The sequence below is a fragment of the Mandrillus leucophaeus genome, unplaced genomic scaffold (assembly GCF_000951045.1).
Source record: "Mandrillus leucophaeus isolate KB7577 unplaced genomic scaffold, Mleu.le_1.0 Scaffold568, whole genome shotgun sequence".
NCBI lineage: Eukaryota > Metazoa > Chordata > Mammalia > Primates > Cercopithecidae > Mandrillus > Mandrillus leucophaeus.
In genome coordinates this window covers 400,659-424,385 of record NW_012106119.1, presented here as the reverse complement: position 1 = coordinate 424,385, position 23,727 = coordinate 400,659, and the positions used below count along the sequence as shown (strand labels likewise).

The 23,727-nt window shown below is 40.4% G+C and overlaps 1 protein-coding gene across 1 annotated transcript in view; it reads right to left on the bottom strand.

Moving 5' to 3' along the window:
* Positions 1 to 9,209: 9,209 nt before the first annotated feature.
* NECAP1 (NECAP endocytosis associated 1) overlaps positions 9,210 to 23,727 on the bottom strand; it is a 16,009-nt gene continuing 1,491 nt past the window's right edge. The window contains exons 2-8 of the mRNA XM_011998322.1: positions 17,123 to 17,223; positions 16,863 to 16,967; positions 15,325 to 15,406; positions 13,866 to 13,974; positions 13,595 to 13,778; positions 11,279 to 11,381; positions 9,210 to 10,940 (exon numbers count right to left, since the gene is read on the bottom strand). Of these exons, the coding sequence (XP_011853712.1) occupies positions 10,892 to 10,940; positions 11,279 to 11,381; positions 13,595 to 13,778; positions 13,866 to 13,974; positions 15,325 to 15,406; positions 16,863 to 16,967; positions 17,123 to 17,223 (733 nt within the window). The 3' untranslated portion in view covers positions 9,210 to 10,891. The remainder of the gene's footprint in view (positions 10,941 to 11,278; positions 11,382 to 13,594; positions 13,779 to 13,865; positions 13,975 to 15,324; positions 15,407 to 16,862; positions 16,968 to 17,122; positions 17,224 to 23,727) is intronic.

The following is a 23,727-nucleotide window of genomic DNA, read 5'->3' as shown; positions in this document are numbered from 1 at the left end:
TAAGAATTTAAATCCTTACTATGGAATCCGTCTGAAACATGTCTCAGAAGCGTGTCTCCCTATCATCCCTTACTCCTGATTTCTCCTCTATTAGAACGCCCTTAGGAGAAAAACCAGCCAGCTCCTGAGGATGCACTCCTTTTTAGAGGGAAAAAAAAAAAAAAAAAAAAAAAACCTCCTGTGATTTTGCCCTTACACCATCCCATTAAACACCCGGACAGCCAGAATTAGAAGCAGTACTAGTACCAGCAACAAATATTTAAATGGAGCTTACCATATTCCAGGCCCTGTTCTAGGCACTTTAATTACTTTATATATTTATTTTTTAGAAACAGCATCTCACTCTGCCACCCCAAGCTGGAGTGCAGTGACACCATCATAGCTCACTGTAACCTCAAAATCCTGGGCTCAAGCGATTCTCCCACCGTAGGCTCCTAAAGCACTGGGATTACAGAAGTGAGCCACGATGCCCAGCTAGGCAATTTAATTTTTCAATTTATTTTACGGTCACAATATTCCATAGGTACTATTTTCATTTTGTATATGAGGAAACTGAGGCAAATAAAGTTTAACTAATTTTTCCAAGGTCAAAAAGCCAGTAAGTGGCAGAGACAAATTTTGCAGCAAAGTAGTCTGCCTTCTCCCAAATCCACGTTCCTGACCACAGCTCTTTACTGCCCATTAATCCTCTGCTATGAGTGGAGCTAGGAGGAGGAGGGTGTCCTTAAAATTAAGTATATTTCCCATTCAAATATTTATTAAAACATTATATTCATTATATTCCCCATTCAAATATTTATTAAAGTATTAAAGTATGAAGAATGGATCCTTTGCTACTTCATTTTCTGCCTGCCCAAACAGCTATTTTCCTACATTCTCAACAAACTTTGGATCAGTTACAGGCTTAGACTCCATAGACTAAATGTCCCATCCAGTCTTCATTTCTTTCTTTTTAAATTCTTCCCCTGTTCTTGTCCCATCTTAGACTGTTGAAAAAGAAAATAAAAAATAAAAAACAAATGCTTCCCCTGCCACCAGGAGTCTGAGCAAATGCCTACAACTACTTCAGTTGCTAAGGAGGAGCATGCCCTCTAGTGGTCCCGTGTTAATATGCAGCCAGATGCAGCACTGACACTAAGTGCTTCAATGACTTTTTTTTCCAGTAATAGGTACGTTGGCAGAATACACATATTAGGAAGAAAGAAAATGTTGACAAGCAAGCCAAAAAATCCATAGTGGGTCTTAATGCATTATTTTGTTTAATTGAGGAGATGATGTTATCCTTAGATTGATGAGGCAGAACATGAAGTCACAATGGACAATTATTTCACTACCGGCTCGGATGCAGGTAATTTAAGTATACCAGAGCTTTTTTGAAAATATACCACCCTGTATTGTATGTCTTTGAAAAGGAAACTGGAGATGACAGTTCTAGCAAAATTTTGAAATAAATGCAAACCATAAAAATGCTGTGAAAACCATCTGTATAAACCCAGGCTAAGGAACCACAAGTAAATAAAATTCTCCCTCTTTCCTTCCTTTGAATATGTGACTGATGGAGAATGTGTGATTGATGGAGAACTCTCAAACATTAGTCCTATAGTTACATACGTATTTCCTTCATGTACAATTGAGAAGCAATTTTAAAAATGGTTTTTGAAAAGGCTAAAAAAAACTAAAACTTGAGCAAAGTGCAATGCAATTTTAGCCATTTATAATTAAAATGAGACAGTAAACTACCAAATGTATCAGCAACTCTACTACATGATACCTGGTGTTCCTTCCCCAGGTCAAAAAGTCTATGTACCAAAGTAAAATCTGTCTTCATTACTACTTACTTGGCTCTCTCATATTGACTGGCTCTCAAGCACAAAAATAAGATTTTCTTTACTCAAAACCATAATTGCACAGAAATTAAACAACCTGCTCCTGAGTGACTTTTGGGTAAACAATAAAATTAAAGTGGAAATCAAGAAATTCTTTGAAATTAATGAGAAGTATATAATATACCATAATCTCTGGGACACAGCTAAAGCAGTTGTTAAGAGGGAAATTTATAGTGCTAAATGCCCACATCAAAAAGTTAGGAAGATCTCAAATGAACAACCTAACACCACTCTTAGAGGAACTAGAGAAACAAGAGCAAACCAACCTCAAAGCTAACAGAAATCAAGAAATAACCAAAACCAGAGCTGAACTGAAGAAACTGAGAAGCAAAGAGCCATACACAAGATCAAGAAATCCCGCAATTTGTTTTTTAAAAGAACAAATAAGATTAATAGACCACTAGCTAGACTAATAAAGGGAGGGGAAAAAAGCAGAAGATCCATGTAAATACAATCAGAATGACAAAAGGGGCATTACCATTGGCCCCACAGAAATACAAAAAACCCTCAAAGACTGTTATGAACACCTCTATGCACACAAACTAGAAAACCTAAAAAAACTAGAAACGGATAAATTATTGGAAACATGCAGCCTCCCAAGATTGACCCAGGAAGAAATGGAATCCCTGAACAGATCAATAACAAGTTCTGAAACTGAATCAGCAATAAAAAGCCTACCAACCAGAAAAGGCCCAGGACCAGGTGGATTCACAGACAAATTCTACCAGATGTATAAAGAAGAGGTTCCTGCTGAACTATTCCTACTGAAACTGTTCTAAAAAGTTGAGGAGGAAGGACTCATTGCTAACTCATTCTATGAAGCCAGTATCATCCTGATTCCAAAACCTGGCAGAGACAGAATAAAAAAAAGGAAACTGGGTCAATGTGCTTGACGGGCACAGATGCAAAAATCATCAACAAAATACAAGCAAACCAAATCCAGTAGTATATCAAAAAGTTAATCCACCATTATCAAGTAGGCTTTGTCTCTGGGATGCAAGGTTGGTTCAACATACACAAATCCATAAATATAATTCACCATATAAAGAAAACTAAAAACAAAAGCCACACAATCATCTAAATAGATGCAAAAAAGGCTTTTGATAAAATTCAACATTTCTTCATGTCAAAAACCTTCAACACACTAGGCATTGAAGGAATATACCACAAAATAATAAGAGCTGTCTATGACAGACCCACAGCCAACATTATACTGAATGGGCAAAAGCTGGAAGCATTCTCCTTGAGAACTGGAACAAGACACGGATACCTACTCTCACCATTTCTATGCAACATAGTACTGGAAGTCCTAGGCAGGACAATCAGGCAAGAAAAAGAAATAAAAGGTATCCAAATAGTAAGAGAGGATTCTGTTTGCAGAACAGATGTTTGCAGATTCTGTTTGCAGATTCTGTTTGCAGAAGAGATGATTCTATACCTAGAAAACCCATAGTCTCTGCCCAAAAGCTCCTAGATCTGATAAACAACTTCAGCAAAGTTTCAAGATAGAAAATCAGTGTACAAAAATCCAACGTCGAAGCTGAGAGGCAAATCCAAAATGTAATTCCATTCAAAATTGCCACAAAAAATAATAATAATAAAATAAAATACCTAAGAATATAGCTAACCAGGGAGGTAAAAGATCTCTACAACAAGTATTACAAAACACTGTTCAAAGAAACCAGAGACGACACAAGCAAATGGAAAAATATTCCGTGCTCATGGATAGGAAGAATCAATATTGTTAAAATGGCCATACTGCCCAAAGCAATTTACAGATTTGATGCTATTCCTATCAAACTACCAAGGACATTCTTCACAGAATTTTTTAAAAACTACTCTAAAATTCTTATGAAACCAAAAAAGAGTTCAAATAGCCAAGGCAATCCTAAGCAAAAAGAACAAAGCTGGGGGCATTGTGTTGCCTGACTTCAAACCGTACCACAAGGCTACAGTAACCAAAACAGCATGGTACTGGTACAAAAACAGATGCAAAAACCAGTGTAACAGAATAGAGAGTCCAGAAATAAAGCTGCACACCTACAACCATCTTATCTTTGACAAAGTTGACAAAAAACAAGCAATGGGGAAAGGATTCCCTTTTCAATAAATGGTGCTGGGATAATTGGCTAGCCATATACAGAAGATTGAAACTGGACCCCTTCCTTATGCCGCATACAAAAATCAACTCAAGAGGGATTAAAGACTTAAATGTAAAACATAAAACTATAAAAACCCTGAAAGATAACCTAGGAAATATCATTTTGTACATAGGAATGGGCAAAGATTTTGTAAAGAATATGCCAAAACCGATTACAACAAAAACAAAAATTGACAAATGAAACCAAATTAAACTAAAGAGCTTCTGCACAGCAAAATGAACTATTCAAGAGTAAACAGACAACCAACAGAATGGGAGAATATATTTGTAAACTATGCATCTGATGAAGATCTAATATCCAGAATCTTTAAGAACTTAAGCAAATTAACAAGCGAAAAACAAATAACCCCATTAAAAAGTTGGCAAAAGACAAGAACAGACACTTTTCAAAAGAAGATATGTGGCCAACAAGCATGTGAAAAATTGCTCAATGTCACTAATCATTAGAGAAACACAAATCAAAACCACAATAAGATACCATCTCACACCAGTCAGAATGGCTATTATGAAAAACTCAAAATAACAGCTGTTGATGAGGCTGTGGGAAAAAGGGAACACATACACTGCTGGTGGGAACATAAATTAGTTCAGCCATTGTAGAAAGCAGTGTGGTGATTTCTCAAAGAACTTAGAACTACCATTCAACCCAGTAATCCCGTTGTTGGGTGTATACCGAAAGGAATATAAATCATTCTACCATAAAGACACATGCATGCCACATACATATGTTCACTGCAGCACTATTCACAATAGCAAAGTCATGAAATCAACCTAAATGCCCATCAATGGTAGACTGGATAAAGAAAATGTGGTATATAATCACTATGGAATACTACGCTCCCATGAAAAAAGAAAAAGAACATGTCCTTGGCAGCAACATAGATAGAGCTGGAGGCCATAAACCTAAGTGAACTAATGCAGGAATAGCAAACCAAATACCACATGTTCTCACTTATGAATGAGATCTAAACATTGAGTACATATGGACACAAAGAAGGGAACAACAGACATTGGGTCCCTGAGTGGGAAGGGAGGAGGAGGGAGAGGATTGAAAAACTACCTATCAAGTACTATGCTTATTACCTAGGTGACAAAATAATCTGTATATCCAACTCCCATGACACGCAATTTACCTATATAATAAACCTGCATATGTACATCTGAATCTAAAATAGAAGTTTTTTAAAAAAGAAAGAAAAGGTGCAGGGAAACATCAAAGATATGGTGGAGAAGGCAGGGATGGTTTGATTGTTTCTTGAAGAGAATCAGCTGGCCTGTATTAGGATTCATGGAGAAGCTGTAGGCTTTGATATGCACAGCAGCACCCAATTGGCTTGATTTGTAATGATGACCACAGAAACCAATTTATTTGCAAGGCATAAAGTAGCTGTTTGCCATCCTCAATACAGAGGAAAAATGGGGAAAATGCACTGGAATGAAAAAAGGAAAATAGAATTTAATTTATTCTGAGGTGACCTGCAATTCAATGTTAAGACCAAGCATTTGTCACAACTGGTGTATCTCATCTAGAAAACATTGAAGGTAATGAGCTGACCTTACTAAAATGTACTAACCCTCCCGGTTTCAAGCAATTCTCCCACCTCAGCCTCCCGAGTAGCTGGGACTACAGGTGCACGCCACCACACCCAGCTAATTTTTGTATTTTTAGTAAAGACAGGGTTTCACTATGTTGGCCAGGCTTGTCTAGAACTCTTGAGCTCGTGATCCACCTGCCTTGGCTTCCCAAAGTGCTGGGCTTACAGGCGTGAGTCACTGTGCCTGGCCTGTTGCTTCTTTCTTTCTGCTAACTGTGGGCTTTTTCTAGTTCCTTTAGGTGTAACATTAGGTTGTTTGAGATCTTCCTTTTTTTCTTAATGTAGGTATTTAGCACTATGAACTTCCCTTTTAGAACTACTTTTGCTGCATCCCAGAAATTTTGATATGCTGTGTTTCCACTTTAATTTGTCTCAAGATATTTTTCTTTTTTCTTTTTGATTCTTTGACCCATCAGTTGTTCAGGAAACTTTTTAATTTCCACATATTTGTGAATGTTCTGGTTTTCATCCTGTTATTGATTTCTAATTTCATACTATTATAGTCAAAAGATTCTCAACACGATTTCAATCTTAAATTTGTTAAGACTTGTTTTGTGACCAAACATATTTATACTGGAGAACATTCCATGTGCACTTGAGAAGCATGTGTATTCTGCTACTGTTGAATAAATGTTATGTATATGTCTCTTAGGCCCATATTGTCCAAAGTGCAGTTCAAGTTCAATGTTTCCTCTTTGATTTTCTGTCTGATCTATCCATTGTTGAAAGTGGGGTATTCTATTGCTGTCTATTTCCCTCTTCAAGTCTGTTAAGAGGGCTGTTCTGCCATTCTTTTGTTCCTTTACTTTCTTAATAAACTTACTTTCTCTTTTTTAAAAAATCTGTTATTTGCTTTATATATTTTGATGCTCCAATCTTAAATGCACATATAATTGTTATATCATCTTGATGAATTTATCTCTTTGGGCCAGGCACAATGGCTCACACCTGTAATCCCAGTACTTTGGGAGGCCGAGGTGCGTGGATCACTTGAGGTCAGGAGTTCAAGACCAGCCTGGCCAACATGGCAAAACCCCATCTCTACTAAAAATACAAAAATTAGCCAGGCATGGTGGTACATGGCTGTAGTCCCAGCTTCAGGAGGCTGAGGCAGAAGAATCACTTGAACCCAGGAGGCAGAGGTTGCAGTGAACTGAGATCATACCACTGCACTCCAGCCTGGGTGACAGAGGGCAATTCTGTCTCAAAAAAAAAAATTTACCTCTTTGACATTTATATAATGACCCTGTCTCTCACTCTTGTTATAGCTTTTGATTTAAAAGTCTATTTTGTCTGAAATACATCCAGTATTTCCCCCTTATCCTCAGGGAATACATTCCAAGATCCCCCATGGATGCCTGAAACCACAGATAGTACTGAACCCTATATACATTATGTTTTCTCCTATATATACACACCTATGATAAAGTTTAGTTTATAAATTAGGCACAGCAAGAGATTAACAATAAGTAATAATAAAACAGAATAAATATAACAACATGCCAGAGTCACTACTCTTGTGCTTTGGGGCCACTATTAAGTAAAACAAGGGTTAACTGAACTTGTACAAGCATTGCATTACCAGAACAATCAGATAACCGAGAGGACTACTAAGTGTCATATAGGTAGGTAATATATAAAGCATGTATACATTGGACAAAAGGATGATTCACATCCAGGGCAGGGCAAAGTAGGATGGTGTGAGATTTCATCACACTACTCAGAACAGTGTGCCACTTTTAAACCTATGAATAATTTTTGAAATTTTCCACTTAGTATTTTCAAAGCATGGTTGACTACAGGTAACTGAAAGCACAGAAAACAAAACCTCAGATAAGGAGGGACTATATATCTACCCCTGTTCTCTTCTGGTGTCCATTTGCATGAAATATCTTTCTCCATGCCTCACTTTCAGTCTGTATGTTTCCTTAAAGGTGAAGTGAGGCTCTTGTAGGCAGAATACAGTTGAGTCTTGTTTATTTAATTCATTTAGCCACTCTGTCCTTTGATTGGAGAATGTAATCCATTTTGCATTCAAAACAATCATTAATAGGTAAGGATTCACTACTGCCATTTTTAAAATTGTTTTTTGTTTTGTGGGCCCTTTGTTCCTTTCTTCCTCTCTTGCTCTCTTCCTTTGTTATTTGATGATTTTCTACAGTACTTTGTTCTCTTTATCTTTGGTGTATCTACTGTAGGTTTTTGCTTTGTGATTACCATGAGGTTTACATAACACTTTTTAACAGTCTATTTTAAGCTGATAATTTAAATCACATACAAAAACTCTGCACTTTAAATTTCCATCCCATCTATAATTTTTGTTTTTTCTTAGAGACAGGGTCTTACTATGTTGGCCAGGTTGGTCTTGAACTCCTGGTCTCAAGCAATACTCCCGCCTCAGCCTCCCAAAGTGCTAGGATTACAGGCATGAGCCATCACACCCAGCCGCATTTTGTTGTTGATACCAATTTTCATCTTTTTATACCACGTATCCACTAACAAATTATTGTAGCTATAGTTTTACAGTTTTCAAGGGAGGGTTTTTTGGGTTTTTTGTTGTTGTTGTTTCTTTGAGATGGAGTCTCACTGTCACCCAGGCTGGAGTGCAGTGGTGCAGTCTCACCCACTGCAACCTCTGCCTCCCAGGTTCAAGTGACTCTCCTGCCTCAGCCTCTAGAGTAGCTGGGATTACAGGCACCCACCACTACGCCCAGCTAATTTTTGTATTTGTAGTAGAGACAGGGTTTCACCATGTTGGCCAGGCTGGTCTCAAACTCCTGACCTCCAGTGATCCACCCGCCTCAGCCTCCCAAAGTGCGGGATTATAGGTATAAGCCACTGTGCCCAGCCTTGATTCATGTTTTTGGTTTTTTTTTTTTGGTTTTGCTGTTTTTTTTTTTTTTTTGAGAAAGTTCGTTTTATCACCGAGGCTAGAGTACCGTGGTACAATCACAGCTCACTGCAGCCTCGTCCTCCCAGGCTCAAGTGATCCTCCCACCTCAACCTCCCAAGCAGCTGGCACTACAGGCACATGCTGCCATGTCCAGCTAATTTTTATATTTTTTGTAGAGATGAGATCTCGCTATATTGCCCAGGCTGGTCTTGAACTGGCTTCAACCAATCTTCCCACCTTGGCCTCTCAAAGTGCTGGAATTACAGAAGTAAACCACCACATCTAGCTAATTTATCTCCTGTGACAATCAATGGACAAGAACTCCCAAGATCTTTTCTGGTTTCCAAAGTCTGTGGCTCTGACCTTAGTTCTTTCTCTTATACTGATCCCTGTCATTTCTGCTGATTACAGTTAAGATATAAGAAGTGGCCTAGATCATGAAGATAATTGGAAGCAAATTAACTGCACCAGAAAATAAATAATGAATATTCATTGATTACACAGAGTGCTCTGTCATCTTAGGACCATGAGCACAAAGCTCTAGTCTCAACTTCTTAAAAGCCTTATTTCTTAATAAAGAGTGATATAAATATCCTTTATTACCTACTGGTCCATTTATGTTTGGTCGATTCCATTTAAAAGGTAATCAAATAAGCAAATTAAAAGATAAAAGAGACACTTTTTTCATATTTTTAATTACCATTATTGCACCAATACAGCATATGCTTTATATACATATATCTTAAACATTTTCCATTTTTCAGGAATTCAAATACATAATATATTATCATCTTGAGAATACAAAGAACACAACATGGAGGAAGATTGAGAAAATAGGTTCCCAGTATTTAGTCACTAGTGATTCTACAGACTTTCCTTTTAGTGTTCTCTACTGGAATTTTAATATGTCCTGCCATGGCTCTGCAAGAATAGAGCTGCCTGGAAAAGGAGGCAATGAAAAGAAAATGGACCCAAGTCAGAAAAAGTTAAGAAGGGAATCCAGGAAAGTAATATATTTTGAAACTAAACCTAAGGACTCCCTTCTGCCAGAGTGTACATACCCAAATAGGTGCAAAAGGGAAGCAATTATATCTTCCCATTTCATCCTCAAAATTGCTCACTGAGAAACAAAATAGAAAGTACCCACTCACCTAAGAAGCACAACTTTTTTCACAGCATTGTAAAAGGAATGGCAGGGCAGAGGGAAAGGAAAGTAGTGGGAGAACAACTTGCTTTTAAGATACCCTGGGTGACAGGTATCAAAGCCTTGGGCAAAACCTGTCACAGTAAAGCTGTGACTCTTCAACTTCCTTCACAAATGACAATATACATAATAGCAGCTTTCTGTTAAAGAACTACATGAACTGAAAAGAAATGTTTATGGAAAGGGGCCAGATACCCAGGCAGCAAGGCAATGAGGGTACTAAACAAGAGTTAAGTGTTTTCAACCTCTCTGCTCTACAGATCAGGTTAAAAACTCTAAACCCTCCAACTTTAGGTCAAATAACAGGGCAAATACAAATTAATGCCATGCTTCAAATGCAGCAACCAGATGGAGCTGCAAGAAATTAAACACTCCTATAGACTATCACTTGGAAAGCACAGCCTCTTGAACCTCCTTCATTACAGAGACACCCACTGGTCAAAGATGTTACACAATTCAAATTCAACAAACAGAAAAGAATAGTGGAGGTGCCACCAACACAACCCTCTTATCATAGAAAGAGACATGTAAACACACAAGAGGGCGATGGAGCTGCACCCAGCACTGGATGTTCACTGAGTACAATAAGCCTGAAGGAGGCTACACAGCAGAGACCCAGGAAATAGGCCTTTCTCCATATCTACCCCTATCAAAATTCTGAATTTGTAAACACTGAGGTCAGCCTGTCCATTTTTAGTCCTGGGTTAGTGGAGAAGGAAGTTGCAAGGTTTTTGACTCCCCTGAAATGGCTAAATAGGGCTTCACAAAGAGGCACACAAGGGTCATGAGATGATTTTGAAATAAGTTAAAGAATTTAAAAGATGAGACAAATTTTACAGATGTTAGAGGTCATTCCCCCTCAAACAGACGCTGGCCTTTTGAGCCCTGCATGGTCAGCCAAGACTATGATAAGATCCACTAGTCCCCTACCTTGGTACTAAGCAGGAGATAACAGATACTTTCTTGGCTGCACAAGTAACAACACAGGGGAGTGACATAAACCAGCTTGAATGTAATGGAGAAGCTATGAAAAAGATTGTCCAGTCATTTTGGTTCTGGGGAGGAAATGGGTTCCTAACTTCCCTCACAGATTGGTGCCCTCAAGGTCATTTTTATTCCTCAAGTCTGTCCTTAATGTCCTGCCAATGCCATTCAGAACTGGACCCAGTTGGATGGCTGTGGTGCCTGGTTGGGAACAGAGCTGCAAGACAGGAGAATACAGAAAGTCAAAGACATCATATTAGGATAACAACTCCATTCTTTACTTAATAGTTTCTAAGAAATCACTGCCTAGAATTTCCAAAACTACACTTCATGGCAATTCTACTTACCAAAGCCTGAAATATCCCATTCAAACCTCATCCTACAGCTTTCTTGTCCCACCATTCCCAGCACTACTATATTTCCTTCACTATAACTCCTCCAAAAGACTCTATGTGACCTGCATATCCATTGCTTCTCCAGATCAAAGCTTTCAATTGACTGCACATATCTTCTACACCCTGATTGAGAGTACGCTAGTTTCACTGCGCCCATCACCTGGATGCAGTGCTGAAGTCCCCCCACAAGTCATTGCTTGCAGAAACTGGAGTTGGTGCTGGTGTCGTGACGGGAGCAGGAGAATCCAAATCTAAAAGGATATCTAAACACAAGGTAAGAAAAGAAAAAAGAAAAACATCATCAAAATCTAGGAAATGAGAATTTATGTTCACACAAAAAATCTGCACACAAATGCCACGGCGGCTTTACTTATAATGGTCAAAAACTGTAAACAACCTAGATGTCATTCCTTGGGCAATAGTTACTCACACTGGCATATCCATACCATGGAATACTACTCAGCAATAAAAAGGAACAGACTATTGATATACACAACTTGAATGAATCTCAAGGGAATTATGCTGAGTGGGAAAAGCCTGTCCCAAAGGTTACATACTGTATGATTCCTTTCACAGAACATTCCTGAAGTGACAAAATTATAAAGATGGAGAATAGACTGGTGATTGTCAAGCGTTAGGAATGGGGGAAGAAAGGACGAGAGGGAGATGGGTGTGGTTGTGTAAGGTTGACACAGGGGATCTTTGTAGTGATTAAACTGTTCTATAGCCTGAAATGATGGTGGATCCATGAACCTACATACGACAAAACTGCAAAGAACTAGCCAGATGCAGTGGCTCACACCTGTAATCCCAGCATTTTGGGGGGCCAAGGCAGGATCACTGAAGCCTAGAAGTTTGAGGCCAGCCTGGGCAACATAGTGAGACTCTGTTGTTACAAAAAGTTTAAAAATTAGCTTGGTGTGGCAGTGTGCACCTGTAGTCCCAGATGTTTGGGAGGCTGACGCAGAAGGATCTCTTGAGCTCAGGAGTTTGAGGCTGCAGTGAGCTATGACTGCACCACTAGCCTGAGCAACAGTGCAAGACCCTGTCTCAAAAAATAAAAAAACAAACAAAAAAACCTGCATAGAACTAAATATACAGATCCACACAAATATACACAGATAAGAACATGTAAAATGGTTTAAGCTGAGTAAGATGAGAAAGTGGTATAATGTCAATTTTTGATTTGTGATAATTGACAATAGTTTCATAAAATATTACCAATTGAGCGAAACTGGGAAAAGGGTAAACAGGATCTCTTCATATTATTTCTTACAACTGCATGTTAATCTACAATTATCTCAAAATAATAATTTAATTTTAAAAAAATCTTAGATACTATCCCCAGTGCCTTCTGGCAACACTTACCAAAAGAAGCAGGCTGTAACATTTTCACCTCAAAAATTCCAGAAAGAGAAAGCTTAGCCTTAGTAATCAATTCAACCAATTATCTGCATTGTCCAATACATTAAGTTAAAATTCTCAGATTCTAAGACATAGTTCCCTAATCTTAGAAAATTTCTTTTCTCAGTTCCAATGCTCTCACTTTTCAAATGAGAAGATGTAACTATATTTATTCTTTCTCCCACCAGACAGAAAAAAAGAATGAAAATGTATGGACAAATCTCCTTTTCTCCCAATTGCTCTTGTGAAGAAATGGGAAGGTTTAAGAAATAACATTTACTAAATGGCTACCATGTTCCAAGTGCTATGCTAGGTGCTGTCAAATCATTTAACCCCTCATGACATTGGGATGGTAATTTTTTTATTTTATCTATTTATTTATTTATTTATTTATTTTTGTTTTTTATCAGACAAGGTCTCACTCTGTCACCCAGGCTGGAATACAGTGGCGCAATAATGGTTCACTGCAGCCTCCCAGGCTCAAGCCATCCTCCCACCTCAGCCTCCCAAACAGCTGGGTCTACAGGCGTGCACCACCACATCCAACTAATGTTTGTATTTTTTTGTAGAGATGGGGTTTCGTCATGTTGCCCAGGCTGATCTCAAACTCCTAAGCTCAAGCAATCCACCCATCTCAGCCTCCCAAAGTGCTGGGATTACAGGCGTGAGCCAAGGTCCCCGCAGGGGTGATTTTACATCTCCAGTTTGTAGATAAGGAAATTGAGACTCAAAAAACTGAAGTAATGTTTACCAAGCACATTCAAATATAAAGTAGCAGAGCCATGACCAAAATCTTGGTCCATCTGACTCAAAAGCTTATAAACAGCTAACCAAGAAAAAAGTGAAGGAAATTGTCTTTTTAATAAGCATATATTTTCTGCCAAAGAACCGATGAGATACTACGACTCTTAGTTTACAGAAAAGCTTTGATTCCTTGCTAGAAGCTGCCAGAATCACCTTGTCAGTACCATGAGCTATTTCACAGCAAAAACATTAACTCTCCTTGACAAACAGGTGTTACTTAATTAAAATATAAGATTGGATTTCTCAAAATTAGAAGTATCAGATTTACCTGCATCACTGCCTCCATGGTTAGATTTCGGAATGGGTGGTGGGGTGACATGATTGCTGATGGCGACTGAGGAGGACGGTGGGGGAATAGTGACTTTGCCTCCTGGCGGGGGTGGGAGTAAGCTCAGGCCCCCACCCCTTGCAGTCCTGGGCTTAGAAGCACCTCCTTTCTTGGTTGTAATGTTCTACAAAAGAAAAAAAAGAGAGCAAGAGAAAGATGTGATAGGCTTATGGAAGCACAGGAAAACAAAATTTTTCAAAACCATACTCACCCCGATACTCAACTTGATGGTTTGTCCTTCCTTGAAGCCCAGATCCAACTTAGGTCGAGTGTCCATTTCTTGAGATTCCTTGGAAATCTCAGATTCCTGCTTTACCCACCTTTGGGAACAGAGCAAGTTATCTTAGTTTGAGATTTCCTGAAAGCAGAGTCTGACATACAAATTTGGGTGTATTTACTTTTATGAAATGGGATTCCAGAAAGCACAGTGAGAGATACAAAAGAGTGAGAAAAGAAAGGAAAAAAGCCAAGAAAGAAAACAACTGGAGTTCAATCCCATCGGGGGCCCTCTGAGAAACCTCACAGAATACATATCAGACTTGCCCCTTCCAAAAGGATGGCATTTAGCCACCAATTCCCATTCCCCACAGTTGGGGGCTGCTCCCGAGGGGGTGTTAGTTTCTTAGTCTTTCCAAGTTAAACCTTGCTCTTAGACTTCTACAACTTCAAAGAGTCCTGAGGCAGAAAAGGATATGCTTGCTCTTGAGGTAGGAAGCTGACTGTGCATAGTGCTGTCAACCACAGCGGCACCAAAATCAAGCGGGCTAAAGAAATACTGCAAAAGTCACAAAACACATCAGCTACATAAGGTAACAAGAGTGGCACACAACTCCCCACATAAAGCCCTGTTGTTACTATAGACCTCCCTCTACCACCTAAAAGACGGGGCAAATTCCTGTCTGGAAAGTGAGGAGCACCTCTGCCCAGCCACCGCCCCGTCTGGGATGTGAGGAGTGCCTCTGTCCAGCTGCCCACCGTCTGGGAAGTGAGGAGCGCCTCTGCCCAGCCGCCGCCCCATCTGGGAAGTGAGGAGAGCCTCTGCCCAGCCACCGCCCCGTCTGGGAAGTGAGGAGTGCCTCTGCCCAGCCACCGCCCCGTCTGGGAAGTGAGGAGCGCCTCTGCCCAGCCGCCGCCCCATCTGGGAAGTGAGGAGCACCTCTGCCCAGCCGTTGCCCCATCTGGGAAGTGAGGAGCGCCTCTGCCCAGCCGCCACCCCATCTGGGAAGTGAGGAGCACCTCTGCCCAGCCGTTGCCCCATCTGGGAAGTGAGGAGCGCCTCTGCCCGGCTGCTGTGCAAGCTTCCAAGTGTGAAGTGACAGCCTTGTGTGTCACCTTTCTGCCTTCCCCAAGTTTGCATTTTCGACATTAAAGTTTACTTTTTAATTAAAAGTTTAAAAAAAAAAAGAAAAAAGACGGGGCAAATTCGACAGAGCATCATTTCAGACTACTGCACAAGGGATCTAAAACATACTGCAGGCTATAAGGAAAGGAAACATAGAATAGATGCAAAGATGACCGAAGGAAACAAAAGCGAATGGGGAGATTTATAACCATAATGAAATAGTTTAAGAAATAAAGAAACCAGGAGGAAAAGAGACACTGCCCATTCATGTGAGAAGCAGCATGCCTATAAGCATTCAACCGGGGAACTAAGGACAAGCTTCACTCACTTGAAGTGATCCTGCAAGGAGACGTTAAAGTCGAAGGCATCTCCCCGATCTGTGAAGCCAATGCCAATGAAAGCACTGCGCCCTGTGAAAAGGTAGGAAGACTCGAATAGGAAGTAGCCTCTATGGCAGGAGTCCCCAGCCCCCGGGACCAGTCTGTGGCCTGTTAGAAACCAGGCCATACAGCAGGAGGTGAGTTGTACACAAGAGAGCAAAGCTCCATTGTATTTACAGCCACTCCCCGTTGCTTGCATTACCACCTGAGCTCTGCCTCCTGTCAGATCAGTGGCAGCATCAGATTCTCAGAGGGGTGTGAACCCTACCGTGAACTGCACATGTGAGGGATCTAGGTTATGTGCTCCCTATGAGAATCTGCTGCCTGATGATCTCTCACTATCTCCCATCACCCCTAGATGGGGGTCTCCCATCACCCCCGTCTAGTCGCAGGAAAACAAGCTCAAGGCTCCCACTGATTCTACATTATAGTGAGTTGTATACTTATTTCATTATACATTACAATGTAATAATAGAAATAAAGTGTACAATAAACATCATGCACTTGAATCATCCTGAAACCATCCCCTAATGCCGGTCTGTGGAAAACTGTCTTCCACAAAATGGGTCCCTGGTGCCAAAAAGGTTGAGGACTGCTGCTCTATGGCAAATTCTGCCCAATGAAAACATAACAGTCACCCTAACTAGACAAAGTCTGACTGTGAAACATCTTCTCACAGACCAAGAGTTGATAAACTACATAGAGCCCATGCGCTTTATCCTGCTATAGCTTGGTTTTCTAGAAAAAGTTTCACTGGAACATAGTCAATATCAATGTGTTTGTTTATTTTTACAGTGCTTTCACACTGCAACAGCAAAACTGAGTAGCTGCAACAGAGGCCACTTGACCTGCAAAACCTAAAATATTTATTATTTGTCTGTTTGCCAATCTTTGTTATAGACCATGGAGAAAAGTGAGAATAACTGCCCCACACATAATATGATTCAAGTTTTGCCCCACCAAAAACTACCACAAACAATAAACGGGCAAAAAGTGTTCATTCTTCTTTTTTATTGAGACGGAATTCCGCTCTTGTCGCCCAGGCTGGAGTGCAATGGCATGATCTCAGCTCACTGCAACCTCTGCTTCCCGGATTCAAGCGATTCTCCTGTCTCAGCCTCCCGAGTAGCTGGGATTACAGGCACGCGCCACCACGCCCGGCTAATTTTTGTATTTTTAGTAGAGACAGGGTTTCATCATATTGGTCAGGCTGGCCTCGAACTCCTGTGTGTTAATTCTTTTGTTAGATGTGGCATTTTGATTTATTTAAGTCTACATATGAATGACCACATCTTGAACTTGTACTCATATCTATTACAAATAACATGTTAATACTTTTCCTTTAGCAACTATAGTAAATTTAGAGAAAGGGAAGAAAAAAATGAAGTAAACTATAGAAAGATAAATGCAATTGGACACACTTTTCATGGCCATGCATTCACCTGTTTTCCTAACTTCATTCCATTCACAATCCCAGTTCTCTTACCAGTACCATCCTGGATCCGGATTACAAAGTAGCGGCTGGAATCTGCCACTGTCTCCACAGCAATACCAGGATATTGTTCTACTGGAGCCTGAGCAAAAAGCTCCCCTGACAGATAAGAGAAAGACTTTTTTGAGCAAAGGAAGCCAAAATCCAGAACTCCAATTAACAAGTATTTCCATTCCAGTCCCCAAATTGAAGGTACTTATAAAAGCACACCAAATTAATATCCTTAATGTTAGAGGGTCACCAGTGAAGATTACCTGAAACTTTATCCTCGAGTTTGATATAGGCAATCTTCCCTTTTGAAGTGATTCGGAGGCGACCAGTCCAATCAGGCTGGTCTAATTTCCAGTCAGATGCCCTAGGAGAGGAAAAGAGGAAGGCTCAGGCACATGTCCTTAATTTTTAAAGCCTACCCTGAATCTTTTACTGTATTTCTATTTCCCTGTCCTGGATTACCTATTCTTTCTACCTATTCATCAACAAGAATAATTCATGATATACTTAGATGCCTCATGTTACATATAGTCCAAAGCAAGTAAAAGACAATGCTACTACTTGAGGACTTTGGAGTCCAATAAGCATCATTAAAAAGATGTAAAAGCACGAATAAAAGCAATAAAAAATAAAATTCTGGCTGAGCGTGGTGGCTCAAGTCTGTAATCCCAGCACTTTGGGAGGCCAAGGTGGATGGATCACTTAAGTCAGGAGTTTGAGACCAGCCTGGCCAACATGGTGAAACCCCATCTTCTAAAAATACAAAAATTAGCTGGGTATGGTGGTGTGCACCTGTAATCCCTTGGGAGGCTGAGGCAGAATCAATAGAACCTGGGAGGTGGAAGTTGCGGTGAGCCGAGATTATGCCGCTGCACTCCAGCCTGGGTGACACAACAAGACTTGGTCTCATATAAATAAATAAATAAAATTTCTCGTAACAATGCTATTTTCAAACTATAGATGGTATACTAGATAACAATGCTTTACTAATCAGATAACAACAAAGTCTACTAAATTAAATATCCTAGATAATGGGAGCCCTCCCAAATCACTAAATATACTATCTTTCACTGAATTCAATCAATATTTATACAATACTTATTAAGACAGAGGCACCACTGTTCTAGATGCTTGGGATACAACAGCAACCAAAACAAAGATTCCTACCCTCATGAGGCTTACATTTTAATAGAAGATAGAAAATAAAAAAGAAACAAAATAAACAGCATAATTAGTATCTTAGAAAGTGGTAAGTTCTAAGGTAAAAAGAAAATGTAGAGGCAAATTAGGAAGATTGAGAAGACAGTGGAAGAATGAACAGGTTGTAGCATTCAAGAGGGTGGTTGGGGTAGGTCTCATTAAGGTGAAATGTGAACTAAAATGTGAAGCAAGTGAGTTACCCATACAGATATCTAGGGGGAAAAGCATTCTAGACATAGGGAACAGCTAGCCCAAATGTGCTAAGGTAGGGCATGCCTGGCATGTTTGAGAGACAGCAAGGAAGCCATTGTGGTTAGAACAGAGTAAGAGACAAGGTAGGAGAGGTAACAGAGGGCCAGATCATGCAGGGCCTTGTGGGCCATAGGAACAACTTTAGCTTTCACTCTGAGTGAAAAAAGAGCTACTACAAATTTTAAGCAGAGGTGTGACATGATCTCCCTTATATTCTAAAAAGATTACTACATCTGCTGTCTGGAGAAAAGCTGTAGGGATAAGAGGACTGAAGCAGTGGGATTAGCTAAGAGACTACTTCAGTAATCTAGAAAAGTCACAATGGTAGCAGAAGTGGCTAGATTCTGGATATATTTAGGGTACAAGCAGCAGGATTTTCTCATGGATTAGATATGGGATAGAGGACACAAAGAGAAGTCAAGGACAACTCCAAGGTGTTTAGCCTGAGCAAAGGAGTTTCCAGTTATTGAGATGAGGTGGAACATGTCTAGGAAGAAGGATCAGGGATTCAGTTTTAAATATGCTGAGTTTGAGATGTCTCGTAGATTTTCAAGAGATGTAGAGTAGGCAGTAAAATATATGAGATGAGTTCAAGAAAGACATCTGGGCTGGAGATACAAACATCCATGAAAACATTAGAAATTTATAAAATGTGTTATCATCAACTTGAACAACAACTAAGATTATTTATGATGAATTTTACAAAACATTGTATTTGTGATTTGTTTTGCCAGGAGTATGGAAAAGAGATTAGCAAAGTAAAAGTTATTAATAATTCCTCTTTTAGGAAACCAATGACTAATACTTAAAGGCTAGAAAAGCAATAAGGTATATATGAACAAGAATGAGTTTAACAAGATGAGAGGTAAAAAGCTGAAAGGAAGAAAATGAAAGTGAAAATTAGCACAGGTTTTGAACAGGATCTGTAAAATAAATCCTTCCCATTCTCTTCGCTCTTGATTCCCTGCCCTCAAAGACTCTCAAGTACCTAAATCTGATCCAGATTACAGAGCTCTAAAGTTTCTCATCTATTATACTTTTTTAATGAGTCATTACTTATTATAATCATGCCACCAAAAGCTAATGTAAATGGGCTATTAAAAATATTAGGAACAGCCAGGCACGGTGGCTCACACCTATAACACCAGCACTTTGGGAGGCCAAGGCAGGAGGACTGCTTGAGCCCAAGAATTTGAGGTTGCAGTGAGCCATGATCGCCCCACTGCACTCCAGTCTGAGCGACAGGGTGAGACCCTGTCTCTAAAAAAAAAGAATTAGGAACAAGCCTATTAAATGTGTTTTTCATGGATGAGTTCCTTATTTATCTTGTGTATCTAGTGCCCAATATTTAATAAATTCTGTAAGTAAATGGATATTCGTGGCAGCAGATTCCCTCAGCCTTGAGACTGAATTCCTTTCCTACTCCAAGACCTAATCTAAAGAACTCTTGATTTTGCTGGTCCTCTGACAATACTTTAAACTCACCTCACAAATTTTCATTTACCTTAGTAATAAAACTTCATATATATTAATAAAAAATCATTATGATGATTCACAGTCAGATTCCACGTGTACATTTTATTATGTCCTTATAGTAGCTATGTGCAGGAGGCATGAAAAGCCTATCATACCTCTCTCTCTCTAAATGATGGAAAGGAAAACACAGTAATAATGCCTAACTTCAAAGTCCATTATTCTGTCATTACACTGAAACACATTACAGAGGTTAGTACTGATTTAGCTAAGGGAAGCGGGTAGTGAGGAATATTTTTTAAGAAGTTGCACAGGTTGGAAGTGTTTTCTAACCATTTATTTATTTATTTGTGTGTGTGTAATAGAGTCTCACTCTTCCACCCAGGCTGGAGTGCACTGGCGCGATCTCGGCTCACTGCAACCTCCGCCTCCTGGGTTCAAGCGATTCTGTTGCCTCAGCCTCCCAAGTAGCTGAGATTACAGGCCCGGGCCACCACGCCCAGCTAATTTCTTTTGTATTTTTAGCAAAGATGGGGTTCCACCATGTGGGCCAGGCTGGTCTCAAATTCCAGACTTCAGGTAATCTGCCCACCTTGGCCTCCCAAAGTGCTGGAATTACAGGAGTAAGCCACCGCGTCCAGACTGTTTTCTAAGCATTTGTAAGTTTTTTTGTTTGTTTTGAGACGGAGTCGTGCTCTGTCGCCCAGGCTGGAAAGCAGTGGCCTGATCTCAGCTCACTACAACCTCCGCCTCCCGGGTTCCGGCGATTCTCCTGCCTCAGCTTCCCAAGCAGCTGGGACTACGGGCGGGCGCCACCACGCCTGGCTAATTTTTTTGTATTTTTGTAGAGACGGGGTTTCGCCATCTTGGCCAGGCTGGTCTGGAACTACTGACCTCAAGTGATCCGTGCGCCTCGGCCTCCCAAAGTCCTGGGATTACAAGCGTGAGCCACCACACTCCGCCTAATAAGTTTCTTCTCAACCCCAATTTTCCTTCTCATAGTCTAGAAGTCTGATCAGTGAAAGTCCGGGAACGAACAGCTTACACTAGGTGAATTAAAGTCAATTATTCTCTTTAATCTTATCAGTCACTCAAAGGAAAAATTCCTCCTGCTTTCTGAAAAGCCCAGTTTGTCCTTTAATGTCAGCCTAGAGAATAAATCCTGCTTATAATATAAAGTGGGTTCTGGTAAACAAGAGAGATTATGCAGACAAAAAGAAAACTACCATTTATCAAGCATTTATTATGTGCCAGGTATCATGTCCATTCTTGTGAAAATTAAGTTAGAGGGCCCAGCACAGTGGCTTATGCTTGTAATCCCAGCACTTCGGGAGGTTGAGGTAGGTGGATTGCCTGAGGGCCAGGAGTTCAAGACTAGCCTGGCCAACATGGTGAAAACCCATCTCTACTAAAAATACAAAAAATTAGCCGAGCATAGCGGCGCACATCTGTAATCTCAGCTATTCAGGAGGCTGAGGCACAAGAATCGCCTGAATCTGGGAAGCAGAGATGGCAGTGAGCCATGATCGCACCACTGCACTCCAGCCTGGGTGACAGAGCAAGACTCTGTCTCAACAAAAAAAAAAAGAAAGAAAGAAAATTAAGTGAGAGGATCCTACAAGGTAAGTATTGTTACAGTCATTTTTACAAATGAAGAAACTAACATTCAAAAGTGGTAAGTGATTTGCCAAAAGTAACCCAGCAAATAAATATTGTTATTCAAACTTAATTCTGCTCTCCTCATGTACTATACTAAAAAAGTGACTGATGATAACATGTCTCTTGGAGGATAAAAAAATGCCAATAGGCATGAAAAACACAGAAGTATGACAGGAAAAAGAGGAAAATTAAGAAACTGCTTTAATGGCTCAGTGCAGTTAACTGATGTAAGTATCAAGGTTGTGGAAAACTAGGAAGTGAAGATAGAGAATGCATATGGGTGAGAGAGGCAAGGTGTTTTAAAAAGCTTGAAGTGGGCCAGGCGCAGTGGCTCATGCCTGTAATCCCAGCACTTTGGGAGGCCACAGCGGGCGGATCACGAGGTCAAGAGTTTGAGACCAGCCTGGCCAACATAGTGAAACCCCGTCTCTACTAAAAATACAAAAATTAGCCAGGCATGGTGGTGTGCACCTGTAGTCCCAGCTACTTGAGAAGCTGAGGCAGGAAAATCACTTGAACTGGGGAGGTGGAGGTTGTGGCGAGCTCAGATTGTGCCACTGCACTCCAGCCTGGGCAACAGAGTGAGACTCCATCTCAAAAAAAAAAAAACTTGAAGAAAAAGAATATAATCCCACTTCAATGTGTATCATATCCTTAACTCCTAAAGTTGGAAGTAGTGAGCTATTTGACCTTATTTAACAGTTCAATTAATGCCAATTTATGTGATTAGGTTTCTCTGTGTAATCTACTGATTTCTTCTTTCAGTCAATATTTACAGAGTGCCCAAAGTGTACCAGATACGGTACTAGACCCTGGGAATATAAAGTTAAAAAGATCTCAAGTTGTTCACAGTCCAGTCTGGAGAAAAAAGGAGACTAAACAATCCATTACAATACAAAATGAAGAGCCCTGGAATAGAGACAAGAACAAAGTGCTATGCAGGAACAGAAAACCAAACACCACACGTTCTCACTCACAAGTGGGAGTTGAACAATGAGAATGCATGGACACAGGGAGGGGAACAACACGCACTGGGGCCTCTCAGGGAAGGGGCGAGGGTGACAGGTTGACAAGTGCAGCAAACCACCATGGCACATGCATACCTATGTAACAAAACTGCACATTCTGCACATGTATCCCAGAACTTAAAGTTAAAAAAAAAGAAAAAAGAATAAGGTGCTATGGAAGCACACAGGGTGCATATCTAAACCAGAATGGAAGGGTCACATAGGGCTTCCCAAAGAAGGTGATGTTTAAGTGACTCATATAGTACCTGTAGCTACCATCTAAAAGCATGTTGATTTCTACTCAGGGTCAATTTGGGGTCCAACTAAAAACTTATTAAAAACAGAACTGCTACCTCTTCGCCAAAGGTGCAACCCACAGGGCCCAGTGCACAGGTCAGCAAGCATAAAAATATCAATTCATGATGAATAAAACTCCAGTAAGGAGCAAAATAATAGACGTAAGGAGAGGGTAATTTTTCAGCCAAGGTAATGACAAATGCCAGGAGGAAAAATCACAATGATGATGTGGGTCAGAGAGAAGAATAAGAACAGTATCTTGGCCAGGTGCAGTGGCCCACACCTGTAATTTCAACATTTTGGGAGGCTGTGGCAGGAGAATCACTTGAGGCCAGGAATTCGACACCAGCCTGCGCAATATATCAAGATCCTGTCTACACAAAAAAATTTAAAAATTAGCCAGGCATGGTGAGGCAATGCCTATAGCCCTAGCAACTTGGGAGGCTGAGGTAGGAGGATCCCTTGTGCCCAGGAGTATGCAGCTGCAGTGAGCTATGATCGCACCACTGCACTCCAGCCTAGATGATAGAATGAGACCCTACCTCTCTTAAAAAAAAAAAAAAAAAAACCCGATGCCTGGGTGCGGTATCACACCTGTAATCCCAGCACTTTGGGAGGCCAAGGTGGGCTGATCACAAGGTCAGGAGTTCAAGACCAGCCTGGCCAACTTGGTGAAACCCCATCTCTACTCAAAATACAAAAATTAGCCCAGCGTGGTGGTGCGTGCCTGTAATCCCAGCTATTTCAGGAAGCTGAAGCAGGAGAATCGCTCGAACCCGGGAGGCAGAGGTTGTAGTGAGCTGAGACTGAGTCATTGCACTCCAGCCTGGGCAACAAAGCGAGACTCCATCTCAAAAACAAACAAACAAACAAAAAAAACGAACAAGGGCCGGGCGCGGTGGCTCAAGCCTGTAATCCCAGCACTTTGGGAGGCCGAGACGGGCGGATCACAAGGTCAGGAGATCGAGACCATCCTGGCT